General features: G+C 36.6%; 1 protein-coding gene across 1 annotated transcript; it reads left to right on the plus strand.

The window, feature by feature from the left end:
• The first annotated feature begins 1,229 nt into the window (after positions 1 to 1,229).
• On the plus strand, positions 1,230 to 19,533 carry LOC144655145 (uncharacterized). The gene is made up of 5 exons (XM_078515359.1): positions 1,230 to 1,323; positions 5,184 to 5,639; positions 5,964 to 6,727; positions 17,680 to 18,103; positions 18,686 to 19,533. Exons 2-5 carry the CDS (start codon positions 5,272 to 5,274, stop codon positions 19,458 to 19,460), a joined length of 2,331 nt encoding a protein of 776 aa, XP_078371485.1. The 5' UTR covers positions 1,230 to 1,323; positions 5,184 to 5,271; the 3' UTR covers positions 19,461 to 19,533.
• Positions 19,534 to 20,032: the final 499 nt, after the last annotated feature.

Genomic DNA, 20,032 nt, shown 5'->3' on the forward strand with positions numbered 1-20,032 from the left:
GTTATATAATTACCAAAATTTAACTTTATTTCAGCGTATGCAATTTATGGCCACGCTACGCAATTTGGGTTTCTTTCTGCAAGTTCTTAACGCGTCAACGCTTTTTTTTAATATTAATCAAATGGCATTGTATATTTAAGTGAATGGGAAATATTTTTTATTCACTAAAAGCACAACTGCAATAGCGAGCAGTAAGAATTCTGGGGAAATTGTTTTCTAACGTAACAACTATTGAAGATGGAGCCCTGAAGTCCTGGGCCTCCCTTTGTCTTGCTTGGAACCCTGGAACCAGCCGAATCCATCCTTCTTTGTACCTGAAATTTACCTATTCATATGTTTTAATCTAATTGTTCTGTAAGCTATTATCTTTTTACTTTCGATATTTTTATGTACGCCAGTCACGTGCCCAACGCACCGAGGACAACATATCAATATGAATATTTATGTCACTGATAAGCAAACTGTTCATTTTCCGAGACCTTTTGGCGTGTTTTATCTAGCAAGCGACAGCCTCGTCACACCTTCAATGATTGTGTTTACCATACTTTAGGCAAACAGTAATTTACTTTCAATATTGGGCATACGTCTGGAACAAAAAGGAAACAAAAGGTTCTAATTAGAGCTAACATAAATTGGCAATCCTGTTGTCACCTTTACGCTCTTCATTAAAAGGCATTTTGCGTCCTGAGAGCATATCATAATATTTAATGGCAGTTACTTAATATTTTAGACCGGAATAGCGCTAGCTCTGTCAGTTTCAGTTGACATGTTGTTTGCCAATGCGACAGTCGATTCCTCTTTAGAGATTTTATGTGACAACTGGGTAGAACATTAATAAAAAAGAGACCTACATTGTTTAGAATTACTTAAGTTGTAAAATATCGAATTTGCATAAGGTATCTCATTATGAACGTTTCGTATTCTCAGGTGATTGTTGTCGGGTGTTTGCAGATTTAAATTTTACACGCTTATCGCAAAATAAACGACTGCATTTGTCAGGCTTGAAAAAGCTGATGAGAACGTTTACATTGAATGTAGCGACGTTTCTTTGGTGAGTAATGTCTTAGATATTTACTATATTGTTGGCTTTTGAATAGTTTCTATTTTAAAGATAACCTCACATTGAGTTACATAAGATAAACTCACGTCTCACAGTCAACTCCCACTCGTGATCACGTCTACTGTACCAATATACTGTACCAGGATTTCGCTCTTGCTAGATATTTTGTGATACAGGCACGTTCTAAGCCCAATCACACGCCTTGTTCATTGCTACCCTGATACTCGTTTATCACATATTCAACCTAACGGCGAAGTATCCAGGTTTGTGGTTTTTTAAGATATACTGAGTATTAACAATATATGGTTAGACTTGATAAAATGGTTGACTTCAAAGTTGCACAGTCTTTCATAATTATAGGGTAAACTAAGAAGGAAACTTACAAGTTAATGAATCTGATAACTAAGTTTGCTTTTTAAAGCCGAAGGCAGCTTATAAAGAAATGCATACATTGACAGGGGCCGAGTCAGTCTTGTCGAAAACATATTTATCTATTCCTGTCGAGGAAACATGGAAATGTGTATTTATTTCTTTAGTACTGGTAAAAAGGAATATTAATGCTAAATGATACAGTCGTAACACATCGATGAAGTACGGATAAAAAAATAACTTTTATACCATTCACAGTTTAAAATGAAATCTTGGCTTTTTGAATAACGCTTATTTATTCACAGCAGTTTTAGTATTACCGATATTCCTACAAAATGACTCAGGGACATAATATTTCCGGCAGGAAATGGTTTTTTGCTTTGTTGTCGATCCTGTCAGATGGAAAGTTAATACGAATTTGGCCGACAAAAATATGTGCCAGCATTATTTTCCTTATTTCGATGGTTCTTCGCTTTTCAATTTGGTGTTATCCACGCGCTTTACAATCTGTTAAAATACTCCACCCTCTGTGCAAAAAAATATTGTAGCTCGTGATTTATTTGTATCTGTTACGTTAAAACGTTTTTTTGTACTTCTAATCTCCACTAGTGATTTTTCTTGCGATAAACTAATAAAGAGGAGGATGTTTCCTTTATTGTGAATATGTAATCCCCATGTAACTCTCTAGCTGGGTTTTGTCCCGGCTTCTACGGATTATTTCATTATTCACGGAAAATTAACAAAATGTCAAAAGAGCTTATTGAATATTCCTTGCCTGTGTCAAAAACGACTTAATGACGATTTCAGAAATCTTGAGCTAATTGTAAATGACTAATCGGTCAAACGCCTTCTGCAAATGATCGTCTTGTTTGAGCAACCATTGTTGCATGAGAAACCAGATGCGAGTTAAAAAACCTTCAAGCAATTAAACATTTCTTGATTAACATAATAAAAGAAAAAATCAAGCTTCTGGGTAAGTTTAAAGTTTCCTTCCTTTTAACCAGACGTGCTTAAAATTTATTTCCTTCCGTTGCCAAGAAACAACTGATTAAATTATTGCGTGAAACCTTTCCAATCATCCCAAAAATAAAATTAAAATATTGAAACCAAACGTTTTCGGCTGTTCTGAACCCTGATGATGGCAAACAGCCGAAAACGTTTGGTTTCAATATAAATTTCAATTTTTATAATTTTTAACCCTTTTAGCCTTGTAAATAGCATATATTTTATCAAGCGAACATTATGGACATCCCATTGAGTATCTAATTTTGCAAGATTTCGGGAATTTGACCTAGTGAATGTGAAACATAACAAGTTTATGAAATTTCAGGAATTAGAAATAAAATAATTTTAATACATTTAATATCTTTAACACCAAGGGATGCTAAATTTGACGATTTCTCGGATAGGAAATGTCTTTTAACGAACTTGAATTTGACACTGGCTTACTTAATTAGCAAATCGAACAATTGCGGAGGGATATATACCAAATAAACAAAACACAGCAAACAATCTCTTGAAAGCTATGCATAAGATCATTGTATTCACAGAGTATAGAAAAAAAAATGGTATATCTGACCCATGTCACCAACTTGAGGTTGCTAATGTAAGTTAACAACTGCCAGAAAAAAGTATTTCCTCTATACAATATGGGAGAATTTCAGCTTCATCTAGGAACGATTTAAATTTTTATTTACAGTGCAAATGAAGGAAGTAAATATTATTTATATAAAAAAAATAAATTGTAAGTAACGAAGTCCGTTAGTTCGCTCATTGGAAGCCCAAAAAGTATTCCAAATGCGCCGCCGGATTGGTGCATTTTTCCGAAAACAAAAAAAGGAAGTTTTAGAAATATATGTTGCATTGTACTACCTTGCTGACCATATTCTGATTAAGTTCATTACTTGCTGGTAGAAACTCTAAAGTTACCAAATCTTACTTCGACTTCAGTCCCCCCTCCAACATGGCGACGAATACTTACAGTCATGAACCAGAAGCTGTCATAAATTAAGGGGGGTCGAGGGGGACGCCTTCCTCCTCGTCTTTTTCTCGCTTGCGAGGTTTTTTTTGTAACCCCTCCCCCCCCCCCCCCCCCACAAACCAAGAGCCTGTTCGCTGGGGTACTGCCGTACTCAGCCCTTCGTTTCCTGACGGCTTTTCATACTCATAATTAATAATTATTGCGAATGGTTGTGGTCATCCAGTCTTGGATCCTTCACATCGCTAAGCACCGTTTTTGTAATAGGAAAAGGTAGCTTTAAGGTTAACAAGGCAGGTTTTTTTCCCCATTTCAATTTTTAATGTTTGCGTTACTCTAACACGGGGGGCTATTATTAACTGAGCCTTACAGCTGTTATTGCAGTACAGCGCTTTCCAAACACTACCTCTACTGCTAACACAAAATAAATGCCAATCTCTGACTGATTATCATATGTAATCTGTTTGAATACTAAGTATGAGGACAGACAATAAATTTTCTAAAAGACGTTTGCAAACTGATAAATTAGAAATGTACAAAACAATGTCGATAAGTATTTTATAATTAAGTGAAATCCACATACGGAATCAAAAGAAGCCAGGTAATAAAGACAAGACCAAGATGTTCTCGCAAGATAAAAGACAAAACAAAATTAACATCAAAGATAGGTGCATGAGAAAAATCCACCAGGTCTACTATGTTAGTGCTTCTCATGGATGGTGATTTATGTTTCCCCATTTTTTGTCACATAGTTTAAAAATAATATCATCCCTTCTTATCTACATTTACTTTTAGAGAACATTGAGCTCATATTCCGTGTTGCGCAACAACAATCTTTTTTTCAACTTAAAGCAAAACATTCTCAATGTCGAGAAAAAAAGACAAAGAGTTACTTAAATCCCAATTCACAAAGACGTTTCCTCCAGCGAATGAAATCACATCTTCTAAATGCTCTTGTACGTCTAATGAGCCATAGACTACCCTTTTAAAAGCTGGAGAGTTTTTATAATTATTTGCATACGATCATAAAGAAAGGATTTTCACACGTCTGGGGTTAATTTCAGACCCTTTATCTGTTGCTCAGTGCTAAAATAAATTATAATAAACCAAGGTACAACAGCTGTCGCTAAACGTTTTTTTCTATAAGTCATGGCGCTCGGTACTACATCTCTTGGATAGCTTCATCAGATCCTATAAACGCCGGCCATAAGTGCTTTAAGTGGTACATCCTTGTTTCCTGGAAGAAGACGTTTTGTTATAGCCACGAGGCAGCGTAAGTTGGGATTTGTATAACAGTCAAAGCTTGTCAGTGCATGTTACACGGCAAAAAATTACCATTCACTGACCTAACAGATTTTCAAAAATATATCGGTTTATCTAACCATAAACCGTAACTTGTCAAAGCTGAGTTAATACATGTGTTAATACATCTGCTAGGACCAAACATATGACCTTCACTGTTTTAGTGTGTCTTAACTAGCGAATGACCTATTTTTTTTACTGGCAAAAAATGCAAATTATGTAAATCTAAGCTTTTTTAAAAATTATCATCATCATTATTATTATGACCTGATTGGCTCTCTTCTATATACTATTTAACTTTATAATTTATTGATTTGCTTCAAAATTGGCTGATTTGTTTTGAGCAACTGAAGCAAACCTTATACAAACCCGACATTTTGAAAAGGAGATACACTTTTCTCTGTGAAGTTTAAATAAGTGTCTGAAACTTGAATATTTTAGCCTTTTTATTTTTTCTTTTCTTTTGTTCTTTAGGACCTAGAACAGAGTGAAAAGCGACAGCCTAACAGCCTAAAGCGGTAAAATCCAATTCAGTCGTGCCTGAAATTGTATCTGGAGCAACATGTCCACCAACTCTACAATAAATGATAGCTTCAGTGACCAGTTACCAGTTTCCCAACCTAAATGGCTGGATGCATTACAGTACACCATGTTCACAGCAATTTTTGTGGTCAGCGTCATTGGAAACATACTGGTCTGTCTAGTCATCATACGAACTCCGCGCATGCGCACGACTCGAAACTTCTTGTTGGTGAACCTTGCCGTAGCAGACCTGACTGTCGCCCTCCTCTGCATACCTTTTGAAGTAGTTTTAAAGTTGACGTTTCCTCACTGGCCCCTGGGGTCCGCCATGTGTAAAATGTTGTGGCCCACTATGACGTCAGTGACCACGTGCTCCTCGGCTACCCTTGTTGCTATCAGTTATGACAGGTAAACTATTTCGACCCTGTCATTCCTGAAAAACACCATGAGGACGTCGTTATTTCATTCTTGCTTTGAAGAACTGGCCCGTGCGCTTTATAATTCAGGCCATACTGAGTTAATGCATTGCACTTTTATGTAGCTCTGTTGACGTGACCGTCAAAACATGTCATGTCACAAACTTTGAAACATTGCCTTTTCACCGAAATTTATAATTTTAGCCATTGTCATTCGTTATTTTAGTATTGTTATTTTTTAATTCATTACTACTGTTGCTGTTGTTATTTCTTTAGTAAATGTATTACAACGGGTTTTTTGCACCTCTTTTTATAGGTTTCGAGCTGTTGTCCATCCTTATAAGCCTCGCTTCACTTTATTCCAGACGGCCATCATTATTGCAGTCACGTGGTCCGTTTCATTTGTGCTTGTCATACCATACCTGCTGGTGCTGTCAATCAAGGATGACTACTGCCAAGAAGTATGGTCGAGCACTACGACCAGGCGCGTGTACACGTTAGGGCTCTTCATCGTCCAATTTACCATTCCACTCCTCATCATTGCTTGTGCTTACACCAAAGTGGTTCTCAAGCTACGAGATCAAGCTGCTCGTTTTTCCAGTAAAACGGGTGTCGAGGAATCCCTGGCATTACCTCGACCGGGTCCGTCGAGCAGTTTCCTGGCTCCTGATACTAGCGATGTGCAGTCTATATCAGGATCGCCAATACCGGAAAAGAAGTTGACTACTGGGTTAAACCACATCCACATTGGTTTGTCTCTGCGGAGCCCCAAACCTGCACAGAGCAAGGCAAGTAAGGCAATTCAGCGCCTGGAGCGCAACACTAAGATCGTCAAAATGTTGGTGACGGTGGTGTTCTTGTACGCTGTCTGCATGCTTCCGAACCAAGTGGTGTGGCTGTGGTACGAGTTTGGATCCGGTCAGAATTCACCGCATCTTAAAGCACTTCTCACACTCGGTAGTTCCATGGTATATTTGAACAGTTCAGTCAATCCGATTCTTTATGCTGGAATGAATGAGGATTTTCGTAGGGGTTTTCTTGGCCTCTTACGTTGTCGATGCAAGCGTCCTATGAACAATTAAATATCGAGTTAGCCATAACTGGGTATCTTTGGCTCGAATACGGTCCCCAGAGAGCAGTTTACAACGGGCAAGCTATGGGTTTTTGGAACCTACAGGCCTGAAATTAACGTTAAATGAAAAGGTGAAAACAATGTTTCAAAATTACCCAGCGCTGAAAAACTCTTATACAAAATGTTTTGGGTACTCTGGGACTATAACAGGAGGAATCGCGGATGGGAATTTGTCAGATGTAACAATATCTAACCAGAAATGGTTCAAACCATAAATGCCACGATAAGCAACTTTAGATACTAGTTATCAGTTATTCCCTGAGCACTTGTTGGATTACTATAGGGAATCCATTGAGGATTCCAACACCCAGGAGTAAAATTCGCTAACAAGTTCATGAGCAATTTGGCAAACGTTACTAAGTTATTTTAAGAGTACTCATTATGCACGCTTTCCTACCCATTATTCAAACTTTGCCCGCGCATTTCAACAAGATTTGCGGTCGGGTCCATAGCTAAATAAGCTTATTATATTACATTGTCTTTTTTTGCGTGTTTTCTTGACAGTCGTCGTTTTTGAAGCTATATTAGATTAACATTGTGTGTTTGAATTTGAAAGCCAGGAGGGTGGTAGTTACAAATGAATATTGAATTTTTCCGCCGAAATAGATTTATAATTCACTGAGATCTAATGTGACACCAGTCACGAAGAATATATGAAAGGGTTATCATTCACTAAAGGTTATCATTCACTGAATTAGACATGATAGATGATGGGTTTGACGGCTATCAAGCCTAGGGCGTCCTAGTGGTAGTATACTGCCAATACCTCAAAAAGAAAGCCAGCCAGATCGCCCGTTATGTCACGCTATGTCAACTACGTATATTTTTACTTTCTGCCAGCCAGAGATCTGTTGGCGATTAAAAATATATATATTTTTTTAATTTTATGATTACTTTAAGCATATGAATAGCCGAAACAAAAACTGGGATATCTGTTTTTTGTGGGGTTACGTCCTGGTGGGTCGGTCAACACGGAGTTTTATTAAAAATTCCATTTTCTCCATTCGGAGAGTCATTGTGCCCTCGTAGTGTATTGTTTGATATTTCATTTCATCACCAGGACAGAAATAAATACGGCAAATATCGCTATCCCTCAGTTTAATTAAGCATGACAATGGTGCTTTTTAATAACCCTTACCGTTTTAATAGTAGCTAAAAACTTTTAGTATATCTTTTATTCGCACATTTCCTTATCGCCGCGATCGCAATTAAAATAAAGATCTGTTTTTTGTGAGTCTGTAATTCTGATAAGCTATAGGTGTAATTTTATGGCAAACAGTCAGCCATCTTCTTTACAAACATACAGTAAAAACAAGAATTCGAAGTTGCTCATCTGGTACTGAAAAAGGTAGCTTCGTCAATGTAATTAAATCTACGGTTATCCGCAGATAGCCCCGAAATAACCATGTACAATGCTATGTCCCCCACAGGATACAATGCAATAAACATCACCTTTAGTGCTTTTTCATTGGTCTTTGGACCTTAATCTACTTTACGGATCAAGATTTCATCGTAAATTTCCCAAAAACAGTTTGAGTGATATGTTACTTGGTCTATAGAGAATATTGGCGCCAGCAGGGTTCTTACACCACTTTTTGCTAACGCTCTGTTTGGTTTGAAGTTCTTGGTACTGCTTTGTTATCAGCTCAATGACATGGTATGAGATGGGAAATTTTGCATCATGAAACAGCTGCCACTAGTTTCGTCGGGTTGTACAGAGAATTTTTTTCAAGATTATTGCGACCATATGTCAACTGCTTAATAACGAGGGAGTTTAAAATAATGTCGTGTCGGAAAATCACAAAGGAGCTCATATATTTTTATAGGCGGAAGCTTGCAGGGGAAGACGTTTTTTGTTTAAAACACCGAGCATACAAAACTGCAAAGCGGTTCTGTAATATGACAGATTTGATTAGAAGTAAATTCCCAGAATATTAACCGAACTACCCTGACTGTTAGCTGTATCAAAGAACGTTCGATGAGTTTCACATTTACAAAGACTGAGATTCGGAATGATTGCACAAGCGGATAAGTCAGCTGGATATTTTTTGATATTGGCATTGACGTATTGACTCTGCGAGAAATAAGGAAGTGTTCTACGGGATATGAGTATTTTATTGTTTTCTCTTTTTTTTTTTTTTTCATTTTATTTATAAGCAAAATATAAAGGCAAAATAAAGTCCTCTCTAAACAAAACAAAATACCGCTCACTAGCCAAAGAAAATACATACACTATGATATGAACAGTATACAAAGCTCGAGACTTTAATTTGAAGTTTTCGTATTCTGATGTTGAATACATACAGAACCGTGTTAATTAACAGGCTTTGTTTGCAAACGTCATCAAATGTTTTCTTTTTACCTTTTATTGTGAGTAGAGCTCGATCAAACAACATAAAGGGAATGGACAGTATGATTCTAAAGCCGCCAAGATGCACGAGGAGAAGGCGCAGAAGGTTTGTTTCACTCGACGTTTGCAGGTAAGGTGTAAGACTTAAAACGAAAACAAAACTGTGTCGGAAAAAAAAACGAAAAACAAATTTATCGATAAGAGGAATTTTTTCAACCAAATGAGGCGTATATGAATCTGAGAGCGCTTTCACTTCCTAATCTAAACAAAAATGAGCTATGAAGGTTATAATTCGATGCAGCTTGCGGACTGCAAGCGATTTTTTTATCTAACTTGAGAAAAAGTTTCGCTTTTTTCTCTTCCCAACTAAGACTAATAAACGTTTGAGGACAGTATTTCATCAGTAAATAAAGCACACGGATCCGAAAACAATAGAGTTGGTCCTTCGAAAGTAACATATTCATTGCGAAGCGGAAAAATATTGACTGAAATTGGTTTGGTGAAACCAAAGCGTCTTACCACCCTCGTAGAGAGGTGGTAAAAGGTAGTTAAAACATTAACCGCAAAATAATCGCTTTTTTTTTAGTTTCAAAAAAAGGAACTTTCATAAGAAGCTAACAAAACAACAACGGTAAAAAGCTCCCTTAGAAGAATCTCGTGGAATTTAAGGCAGCTCGTCAAAGTATAAGTTGAAAAATGTTTTAAACTGAAATTACTTTTTTATTGTTAGAATTTGGACATTGCAGGCATTCCCTCTTCAGTGCTTTCTTCGGGCTACTTCAGTCTAAAGTTGTGATCACGACGCCTGTTGTTATAAATTTTGTATCTTTGATCATTACGCTCGACCTTTTCTCGATTTGATGCAGAACTCCTGTCCAAAACGAACAGAAGATGGCTTCCAAATGCTCGCCGACGAAACAATGCACTGCGAGTTCTAGAAAATGATAAATGCATCAGCCTGACAATCCACTGTAAGCACAAGCACGTCTTGACCTCAGGCGTTATAAATCTAGTTGTTACATCACACTGTTTCAGTTTGCTGTAACAAATAACGTCCGGATTTTTTGCGCCTGGTTTTTTGAGAAATCGGATTTGTAAATCAGTACAACAGTGTCTCTCTGACTTCCTGTAGTAACTCAGTGTGTTATCAGTCGCTGCAGATTTCGGAAAAACACCTGCTGGGAATCGTGCATTCATAATAACTTTCATAGCGGTATATATCATGACTTGATAAGCAAAAGGAAATTAACTGATCATAGAGTTTCTCGTGAGGTGAAAAAATTTCTCCTACGGGCTTTTATTCTTGAACAATTTCAAGAGAACAGGTAAAAATATAATTAAAAGAAGGGTCGTTAAGAAAGGGTCGCTCTAAACATGAACACTTTTACCAAAACCATGTAAATGAACTATTCATAAGCTTGAAAGACAATATACTAAAAAATTATATTCCCTTTCTCTCCCCCCCCCCCCCCCCCCCCCCCCCTAAAAAAAAGAAAATATAATAAATAAATAAATACAATTTATACAGGATAACTCCGACAGTGTAACAAGCACTGTTATCAGAGTGGGTCCTGTTAATTAACATCTTTGATCTGTACACTTAAAAAAGCATTGCTAAGGAGATGGAGTGGCTATGATAAATTTTATGGAAGGCAGGTAAAATATGATTTCTTTTTTTAAATATGATTTCTTGATCTTACAGCGTCCCTTAGTTCTCATTCACTCATTTTTTTCTGAGTATGTCTCCTAATGTGTCTACATGTTTATTTTTTACGTTGAAAACGAATGACAATCATCGAGCGATAAATCCGTCTGTGGACGTACAGAAAATTGTTGTGGGAGAATCTCTGATCTCAATACATTGCATAAAAAAACGAATGCCAGAAGCTAGTATAAACTAGGCACTTGAATAAAGTGAGTTTGCGTGTTTTCACATAAATGGCTACCCAGCCGATTTTCTTCTCGCTGGACCTTCCTTGAAGTCGATTGTGTTTGGAAAGACCTATGTTTCTTCTAAATCCTTGTTTGCCAACAAAACTGACTCAGCATACATGTATTTATTTTAAAACTTATTTACGTTTTTACGTTCCAGTCCTGTTGTCCTAACCGGTCAGCGCATTTTTACCGGAATCTGTTTGACGAAGATAGGAGTAGCAGTTTAAAGCGCTATAATAGATGTTTGAGCTTTAGAATTCAGGCGCGAAATTTAATACCTATTTTTTTTAAAAAAAGACTGTTGTTTCCGGACTGAATTGGTAAAACCAAGGAACCCACAAGACAACTGACCGATTACGTCATATTCAATAGTCACCATTGTTGATTTTTTTCTGTTAAATCATCTGGCGTATACGCTGTACATGTCAACAGAATCAATAAAAATATATATATTTGTGAAAATTGCACGGTACTCCTCTGGATAATTGCACCAATGTCTAGAATTTGTTTTTGGTTTTTGCTTGCGTTCTGTTATTGTTGTCGTTCAGGAATTGATTTCCCTCAGCTCAATCACTAAACAGAGGTATGGAAGTAAGTTGTGGATGATACCTTCCTTGTATCTAATTTGCATTCATTTGTACATCTCCATACCTTAGCATATACATGTATTTCTTTTTGTCTTTCCTTGACTTGTTTTGTCTGAAACAGAATGTCTATTAATTTCCTCGTCAGATGTTGAGGTTTTGTCAGGTTTTGTAACTCGCTTAATGTAATAATAAATTGTAAAATACGTTATAGACGAAATAAAGTTGATTTGTCTTCAAAAACTTGGCTACCTTTCTAAATAAGAAATAGGGCACTTCCGTATTTTCTCGTTCGCCCCCGTTTTTTTTTGGGTTTTTTTTTTTTTTTTTTTTTTTTTTTTTTTTTTTTTGTGGGGGCCCGTATGCTGTGACTAAAATGTAAATGGCTATTTTCCTGATGTATGCTTACTTAGTACTTAAGTACTGGCTTATTAATTCGAGTATGCAGTTCTTATTTTGGCCTTTACCCAATCACACATGACCTTTTATTCTGGATTTAACTAAATCAAATGCTCGTAAAATACACCCACTGATAACAAGTTTGCCAAATTCCATTTTATATTAAGCATTTTAGAGTGCGCATGCTCTGCTGATTTAAACTCATCCTAGTTGTAAAAGATTCAATCGTTTTTAAAGGAAAGAAGGAAATTACTGAGTCCGGTATGAAACGCGACATCTTCTTTGCATTGTGGTTCAGTTTGAAGTTTTTATCAATTTCACTGCAAAATTAAGGAAACACTAAGTAAGTTGCTAATTACTGACATTTCGAATAGCAAAGAAATGAGCCTAATTGTATGTTTGTGTTTTAATTTCTTTATTTACGAACAATTACGCAAATTTGCCCACAAATAGGTAGGCGTCTATGTTTGATGCCGTCTGCGATTCTAGTGTCTCGCTATCGAATTTGCTCAGAAAAAAGTATAAATCAACTGTTGTTTTGGAGTTCAAGGAAAACAAGCCAACCGCGTATGCATGTTACCGATTGTAAACAACATACGACTTGCCCAGGACAATGGAAAGTTTTACTGACTTATGATTCATGGTCGGCCGGCTTTAATAGCAACTGGTAAGGTGGTATGTACTGTCTATTTATCTGTCTGGAACAATTGCTACCTCAATGGTTAATTTCGTATTACTTCAATGGTTATCCCAATTTGCTTTGTGTGATATTTTCAAAAAGGGAAATTCGACTATATCCCTGTCAACCAGACATCGATCTCGTCAAGTTTCGGTTTCAGATTTAAATTTGGTTTAAGTTCTTCTCTAACGTCAACAGTCGAGTAAAAAGCTTTTAGTCTGTTGTGAAGTGAGGGACGACATTTTGTCACGTGACTCATTTCTTAAACGAGTGGCACCAATTGTAAAAGTTGCACTATTAAGCGGTGCACGGACGAAACAGCTTTTAAAGATGCTCTTTCGCGTGTACAAATATAGGACCACAGCTTATTTGCAACGTCTTGACACAGCATTCAAACAAGGACAAACAAATAAACTTGGCGTCGATATATTAAATAAGACTTTGACAAATATTAGCGAATAAAATTTGTTTTCTACAATAACAAAAAACCAAACGATATCGGACAACTAAAATCGACAGGGAAGGATACAAAGGGAAGCTGATTTTATGAGAATTGTTTTAGCCAAAACAATCGGGAAAATGAAGGCTTAATCTTAAACTACGTTACTACATTAAAATACATTTAATGTGCATTATTTTTTGCAATCTTGATTCAATTCGGATTTAAAATAATTTTCTGTTTGGAGAACCCTATATAGATGTAATTTGTCGTTATATCGAGAAATGCACACCTCTATTTAATTAAACATGTTAGTGGAAGAGCTCACTATCTTATTAGTGACGGTGAAAATTAGCCTTTGAGCGCCCAGGATTGTTGTTAAAAATTCAGTTGTAGAGCTTGAACAAAATGCAAAGCATGTGCATTTCAAACTAAGATTTTTTTTCCAGCACAGTTAATTGTCTTCCTTATGTTTTCACTTTAACTCCTACAAAATATTGGCAGACGAAGAGAGTGATATCGCAAGAAGCACAACTGGACTTGTAAGAGAACCCAAAAATATTATAAACTTTATATACGTATTCACGACTTAGATCTGAATGATTCCAAGGCTACTATTAAAAATTATTTTGGCGCCAAATTGTTGCAGACCACTAATTGGCCAAATTGTTGCAGATCTCTGATTGGGCAAACGATAATCGATCATCTTTAACTTCACGCGTGAAAAATTTTGTGACACTTTTGGTTACCAAAATCCTTTTAAAGGCTAGATCACATTGACACTATAGACATAGAAAGAGGTTATTTTTTTTCTCAATGAATTAAGACCACCAAACACAGGTTCAACAAATTACCCTTTTGCAGAATACCCTTTGTGTGCCCAGTGGTCTCAGAATTGTAATGGTGTAATCGTTTACCTTTCGCTTAATAATGAGTAAACTGACACTTATTTTACATTTTCCATTGAATTTAAAGAATTTCGGTTTCCGTCTGCGATACTGAAAAAGAGGAAAAAATCATTTTCCGCGCTACATAATATAATTTTGTTTTATTTTATTTTTTTAAGTTAACCAATGTATGGAATAGGAGAAAAGGTCTCTTTATTTCAAGGAAATTTCATTAGTCGCTATTGTTTTCCATATGACGCGGTTCGAATTTACTGCGCCTTTTCCACAGATGTTCGCTTAATTTATGATAAACAGTCTCGATTATAGCAACTGCAGGAAATGTAGTTAACTCTATAGAAAGAAGCCTTAATCAGGGTATGTTTTGCTTTGCCTCTACAATATTTATTTACCAAGAGGTAGGCTTTAGATATAATCTTACTGATTTTGATATATTTTATCAGCGAGGCGATTCTGTATCGTTAAATTATCTAGCAAAGTGTCCTGTATTGAATTTTTATCAAACACTGTTTCGGTTTTTAAAAAAATGAAAACCTCGTATTTACAATATGGTCTCAAAAAAATGCTAAAATATTTTACTCGTTGCCAGTAAATTGTAAAATATATAGCAGGTTTCGATTTGGAATGGAAATTTTCAGTGCTCTCTTTTTAATTTAATGTTAATCCCCGAGCTAATGAAATTTATCAAACCTTAACTCCAAAAAGACAAGAAAAAAATATATATATTACGTAAATCTAAGATAGACTTGACAACGACGTCTGGATGAAAAAACTTCACGATCCGTCATTTTTAAACCAATATTTTCATGGCAAAGAAGGATTATATTTTAACGATTTGAGCCACAAAAGAGAGCAGCGTGGAATCTTTCATCTGTGCTAACACTTCTAACGAATGCACCTGCGAGCGAAAGAAATTAATATCAAAAATGCAATTTCGATTTACTTAAAAATGTTTCTATTTCCGTACCAAAAATAAAATACACTCGAAATAGGTTTTAGTGTCCATTTGGGTCGCGTGCCAGTTCTTCATTTACGACCAAATATGGGATTGAATGACAGGATATGGAAACAGATCGATATTATTTTTATATTCATGCAAAGTTCTTATTGATAAGAAAAGTATGAAAGCTGAATTACTGGACGATTAATGGCGTTGAACATGCACGCAAACCTTTTGACCCTATGCGTATAGAATCAACACTACAAATTAAAATCATTAGAAATTTACAGATATCCGTAGCCCGATCGAGAAAATAATATTAACCATGTAACAGTTGTTAAGTTTGGATGTTACTTCGTCTCTTTAGGATTACGTGTGAAATTTTGAGTTGTCGGAAGGCGTTCCGGAAACTTCGAAATGCAGTCGTAAGTGATTGGTGAGACGTCAATCAGGGTGCCGCCGAACTCGAAGATACGCGCCGCGTGGACATATTACATTTGCAAGCGCGACGGAAAGGCTGAACCAATCAGTGAATGACTTGTTTTTGTTTGCACATATACGCCATCCTCGTGTACGCACCGATGGGGCGCCTGATGAAGAAATTATATACCGAAAAATGTTCGGGGTTTTTTCCAGGAACTTCTAAAGCACACTTTTGGAGACAACAGTCTGATATTGTTTGTTTTTCGCTTTATTCCACCTGCTATATATGCCTGATGGCCTTTCTAGTAGTTCATAGTCAATTTTCCTGTTATATAGAAAATGTACTTGAATCAAAACAATTGTACCCATTTCTTGTTTGTTTACACATTTTGGATAAGGCGGATTTTGCTTGGAAGCATTGTCTGTTATTTGCAATTGAGTAACCAGTCAAATTATTGTTGCTTTTGCTTCTAAGAGCTAAATTTAGAACCTATAATTTTTATCTCCGTACTTAATTTTAATTTAATAGACGTATGCAAACAAACGCAATTTAAAAAGAGATATTTCAAGATATTATAGGCTTGAGTTCGTTATATACGCGGTGATGAAGGAACTTGGAACGTTTTATAAAAAACATTCTGTGTTTTGGTGGCAATATTCTTAGAGTCATCATTGTCACAACGCGTTACTATGACACCAATAGCACGAGGTTATTAGAGTGGAACAATTATATTAATTTTACTTTTTATTTATCTTACTTTGTAGCAGGGAAATTGATAATATATTATTGGTTGATTGAAAGAAAGAAAATAATGAAGGTTTACGTTAATTACTGGGATTTATCAAAAATCACTTCATTCATTAAAACAACAAGCCGGTTTTCATTAAGCTATTTTACTGTTTGGTGCTTCAGAATTTTGAAATTTCTTGCAGGGAGTGAACTCATTCAAGGTTTGCTTGAATTGCTTTGATCTGGCATTAAAACAAGGAATTGTGAGATAACTCCTACTTTCAGTTAAGAAAAAGAGTTCCTGAAAATTAAGCACGTGATAAACAATATTAATATTCCCACACCTACGTTACGCACGTACTATACTTGATTTACGCCTATTTCTAATATCCCCCAAGCCACTATTTCCCACTCTCATCACGACTTTGAAAGTAAGCCCCAGAAGGCAAAGAGGCGTTTACCGTAGTAAAGTTGTTTGAACTGTGCTTGTGTTTTTAATTGGTTCTTAAACCAAAAAAAAACGCATGTCTTCCTTTAAAGAAAATAAAAACCCAAATAAGGTATAATCTTCTAACGCCAGCAATCTATTGAAAGAAAATAAGGAAAAAGCAAACAAGGATAAGGCTTTCAAAATCTGAAAACAAGCAAGACAGGACACGTTTAACACATGGAGAATTTCCATAATGAGTTGAATTTCGAAGATTCATTTTGGCAGCTTTTGTTTTCAAACATTACAATCACTCCTTTATTGAAAAGACGTGTTCCTTTCCAAAACTCCGTTCGACATTTGTTTTCGGAAGAAGTTGTTTATCTAACTGCACCAGTGTAAAAATAAATAAAAGTCGGCGAGTGGTGTTTGTTATCAGTCACGCATGATCTAGAGCAAGTTTTTCTTTTTTGCCTCGAGACATGATAAATTGTGAAGATTGATTCTCGGCAAAGAGAGGTAAACTACATGGCAAAAACACACGGAGAAGATCGAAAAATTACTTTTCTTTGTAGCCTACAGCTTTCACGTTTTTAAATAAATCAAATTAACTTCTTTTGATCTGCCGAGAAACAGATTATTTTTAAGGCTCTAAATGTAATTATTTATATTCTTTTGGCGTATTCTTCTTGAGAAGTCAAGTTCTCTTGTGAGCTTTAGCCTTGTATACCTGCAAACTGGAAAAAAATCCGGGAGAACACGTATGTTTGTGCAGTTATAAATTGAATGCACTTATTTGAATAGTGTCGAGACTTCGATATTAATTTTGCTCTTATTTGCATCTTTCATCTTATTTTCTATAAAACGGTAAGATGAACGCTCGTTTTAGAAAAGGTGTTGAAGAGCTAGATATTTACTTTGTTAAAGACTTAGATATTTACTTAGGTTATGAAATTTCTTTTTATGTTTGTTTCTTCTTTGACAGGGTTTTATTGGATTTTTTTTAACAAATACATGGACAACAATGGATGGGATTAAAACCAGCATCAATCAAGCTCAAAAAAGCTAAATTGTAAAAGCTGTGAACAGTCTGTGAACCATTAAAACACTGTTCGTCACGGTCACTCGTCTTTTCAAGTTTTTATGTTATGGCCAATCTCAGCGACATCGGAAATTCAGTTCCAAATAGCACTGTGTCAAATTTCACGTGGCTACAGATATCAGAGTACACCATTTTCACTATTGTTTTTCTCGCCAGTGTGACAGGGAACATTCTCGTCTGTCTGGTGATCTTTAAAACACCGCGTATGCGCACAACCAGGAACTATCTCCTGGTGAACTTAGCTGTGTCTGACCTGACCGTCGCATTACTTTGCATCCCATTTGATGTCGTCCTGAAGATCACCGACCCCCACTGGCCTTTGGGAGCCGCCATGTGTAACATCCTATGGCCCGCGATGACTTTGGTCACCAACTGCTCTTCAGCTACGCTGGCCGCCATAAGTTTAGACAGGTAAATAGTTAGAAGAGGTCATTGTTGAGGGAGCTTACTCTTACATGGTATTGGCATTAAGATATTTTGGAAGATCTGAAGAAACCTGATCAGAATTATGCTTGAGAAGGAAAAGTAAATTAAGATAAAAGAGAAACGAACACATGCAGACAAAAAACAAACACAAAATTCAATCCCAAAATAAAGAAAACACTTCCGCCGCTTCCACTCTCGTTACAGATTTCTCGCCTAAAAGTATTACTCGATTTTTCTTTTACAATTACAAGGAGGGACCCGAATGTGATGTCTCCTAACAATGTCCGTGCAGACTCAAACAGACTTTTGAGAAGATCCTCTTTTCTGGCTTCTCCCTTGTTCTGTTCAGTGCATCTGCTATTCTGTCCTGAAGTGCTTCATCATTGTTCCCTGCTTTTATTTTTTAACCCATGTCGTTTATTATTTAAACCCAAAAACACACTTAGACACAACCACAAAGTGGCTTCTCATGAGTTAGTCGAATTTTATTTGTAACCCTATCGATACATATTTTACAGTATCCCAACATCTGCAAGACATTTTTCACGTGTTTCACTTTGTTGTCAGATACCGGGCCGTTGTACATCCATGGAAGCCGCGCTTCACATCAGTCCAGACAGCTGCCATCATTGTATCTACTTGGTCACTGTCATTCATACTTGTGCTACCATACGCACTGGCGCTGAAAATCAAAGATGGCTATTGTAATGAAGACTGGCCTCATCCTGCCGCTGTGAAGGCCTATACCATGGGTTTGTTCATCTTTCAATACGCTCTACCGCTTCTCATAATCACATTCGCTTACGTCATGGTAGCAAGGAAGTTGCGTCATCAAGCTGCTCGCATTGCCAGGAACCGTAACGAAAATGGCATACTCGTGGCAGCTTACAGCCCAGAAGGGAATCGATATCAAACGCACCAGACAAGCGAGGCATTTTCCGTGTCTTCACCGACCGTGCCACATTTTGAAATCCATAAAAAGTTCAGTGATCCCGCGAAACAAGACCTTGTCCCACAAAGTGTAGTCGATCCTGCACAAGGCGACAAAAAGGAAGTCAAAAGGCTGGAACGTAATACTAAGATAACGAAGATGTTAGTGACAGTTGTCTCTCTGTACGCCATTTGCCTTCTGCCCAATCAGGTGGTCTGGTTGTGGTACGAGTTTGGAACCGCTCAAAACTGGCCCCATTTCAACGAGCTTCTGACATTTGGTAACATCATGGTTTACATAAACAGCTGTGTTAATCCATTTCTGTATGCTGGCATGAATGAAGAGTTCAGGAAAGGCTTTAGCAGGTTACTGCATTGCAACTGGAAATCTCCTGCTAAGGCACTGGTTTAAGAAATCCTCGCGTGTTTTCTTGATGATAATCATACTTTCAGTACTAAGAAATCAACTTTAAATTGAGATAAAGATAAAATTTTGGAGTAAGGTTAATTAAAAATACCAAGATAAAAGGATATTCAAGCTTTAAGCAAGTGGCAAGCTCATCAGCCACAAAGGGTGGGACAAAAACGTTGGGAAGATGAAGAAACTGTAAGGTTGTTTGTTACGTTTGAAGACCGCGTAGATAGGTACATTGCGTAGATAGGTAGGTAGTAGCTTTCTGTAACCTAAGTAAAGCCACTTGATCGAACTATTGCTCAACTCGATCTGCATGTAATGTGAATCGTTCGTCAGCATTCCCTAACAAAGTCTTATCACTACCCAACAATACTCGTGAGTGGCGAGAAACACTGTGAGTATATTGTTGTGATAAGTTCAGTAACGCATCACTTTTGAAGCCGATGTGAATGTTGATCATAGAGTAGATATTAGTTCTGTTTCATGGAATATAAGAAATTGCTATAGAAATTTACGATTTAGAAATTGATATTGTATCTGAAACTCTCTTTAATACCAAAATAGTATAA

Source organism: Oculina patagonica, chromosome 5 (genome assembly GCF_052425735.1).
Source record: "Oculina patagonica isolate OP01 chromosome 5, crgOcupat, whole genome shotgun sequence".
Classification (NCBI taxonomy): Eukaryota; Metazoa; Cnidaria; class Anthozoa; order Scleractinia; family Oculinidae; genus Oculina; species Oculina patagonica.

Excerpts from the sequence above, each read along its gene's own strand:
- LOC144655145 (XM_078515359.1), top strand. The coding sequence starts at position 5,272 with ATGTCCACCAACTCTACAATAAATGATAGCTTCAGTGACCAGTTACCA. Across the intron at positions 5,640-5,963 it reads GTTGCTATCAGTTATGACAG|GTTTCGAGCTGTTGTCCATC; the intron begins GTAAACTATTTC and ends CTCTTTTTATAG. Across the intron at positions 6,728-17,679 it reads CAAGCGTCCTATGAACAATT|TCTGTGAACCATTAAAACAC; the intron begins AAATATCGAGTT and ends AGCTGTGAACAG.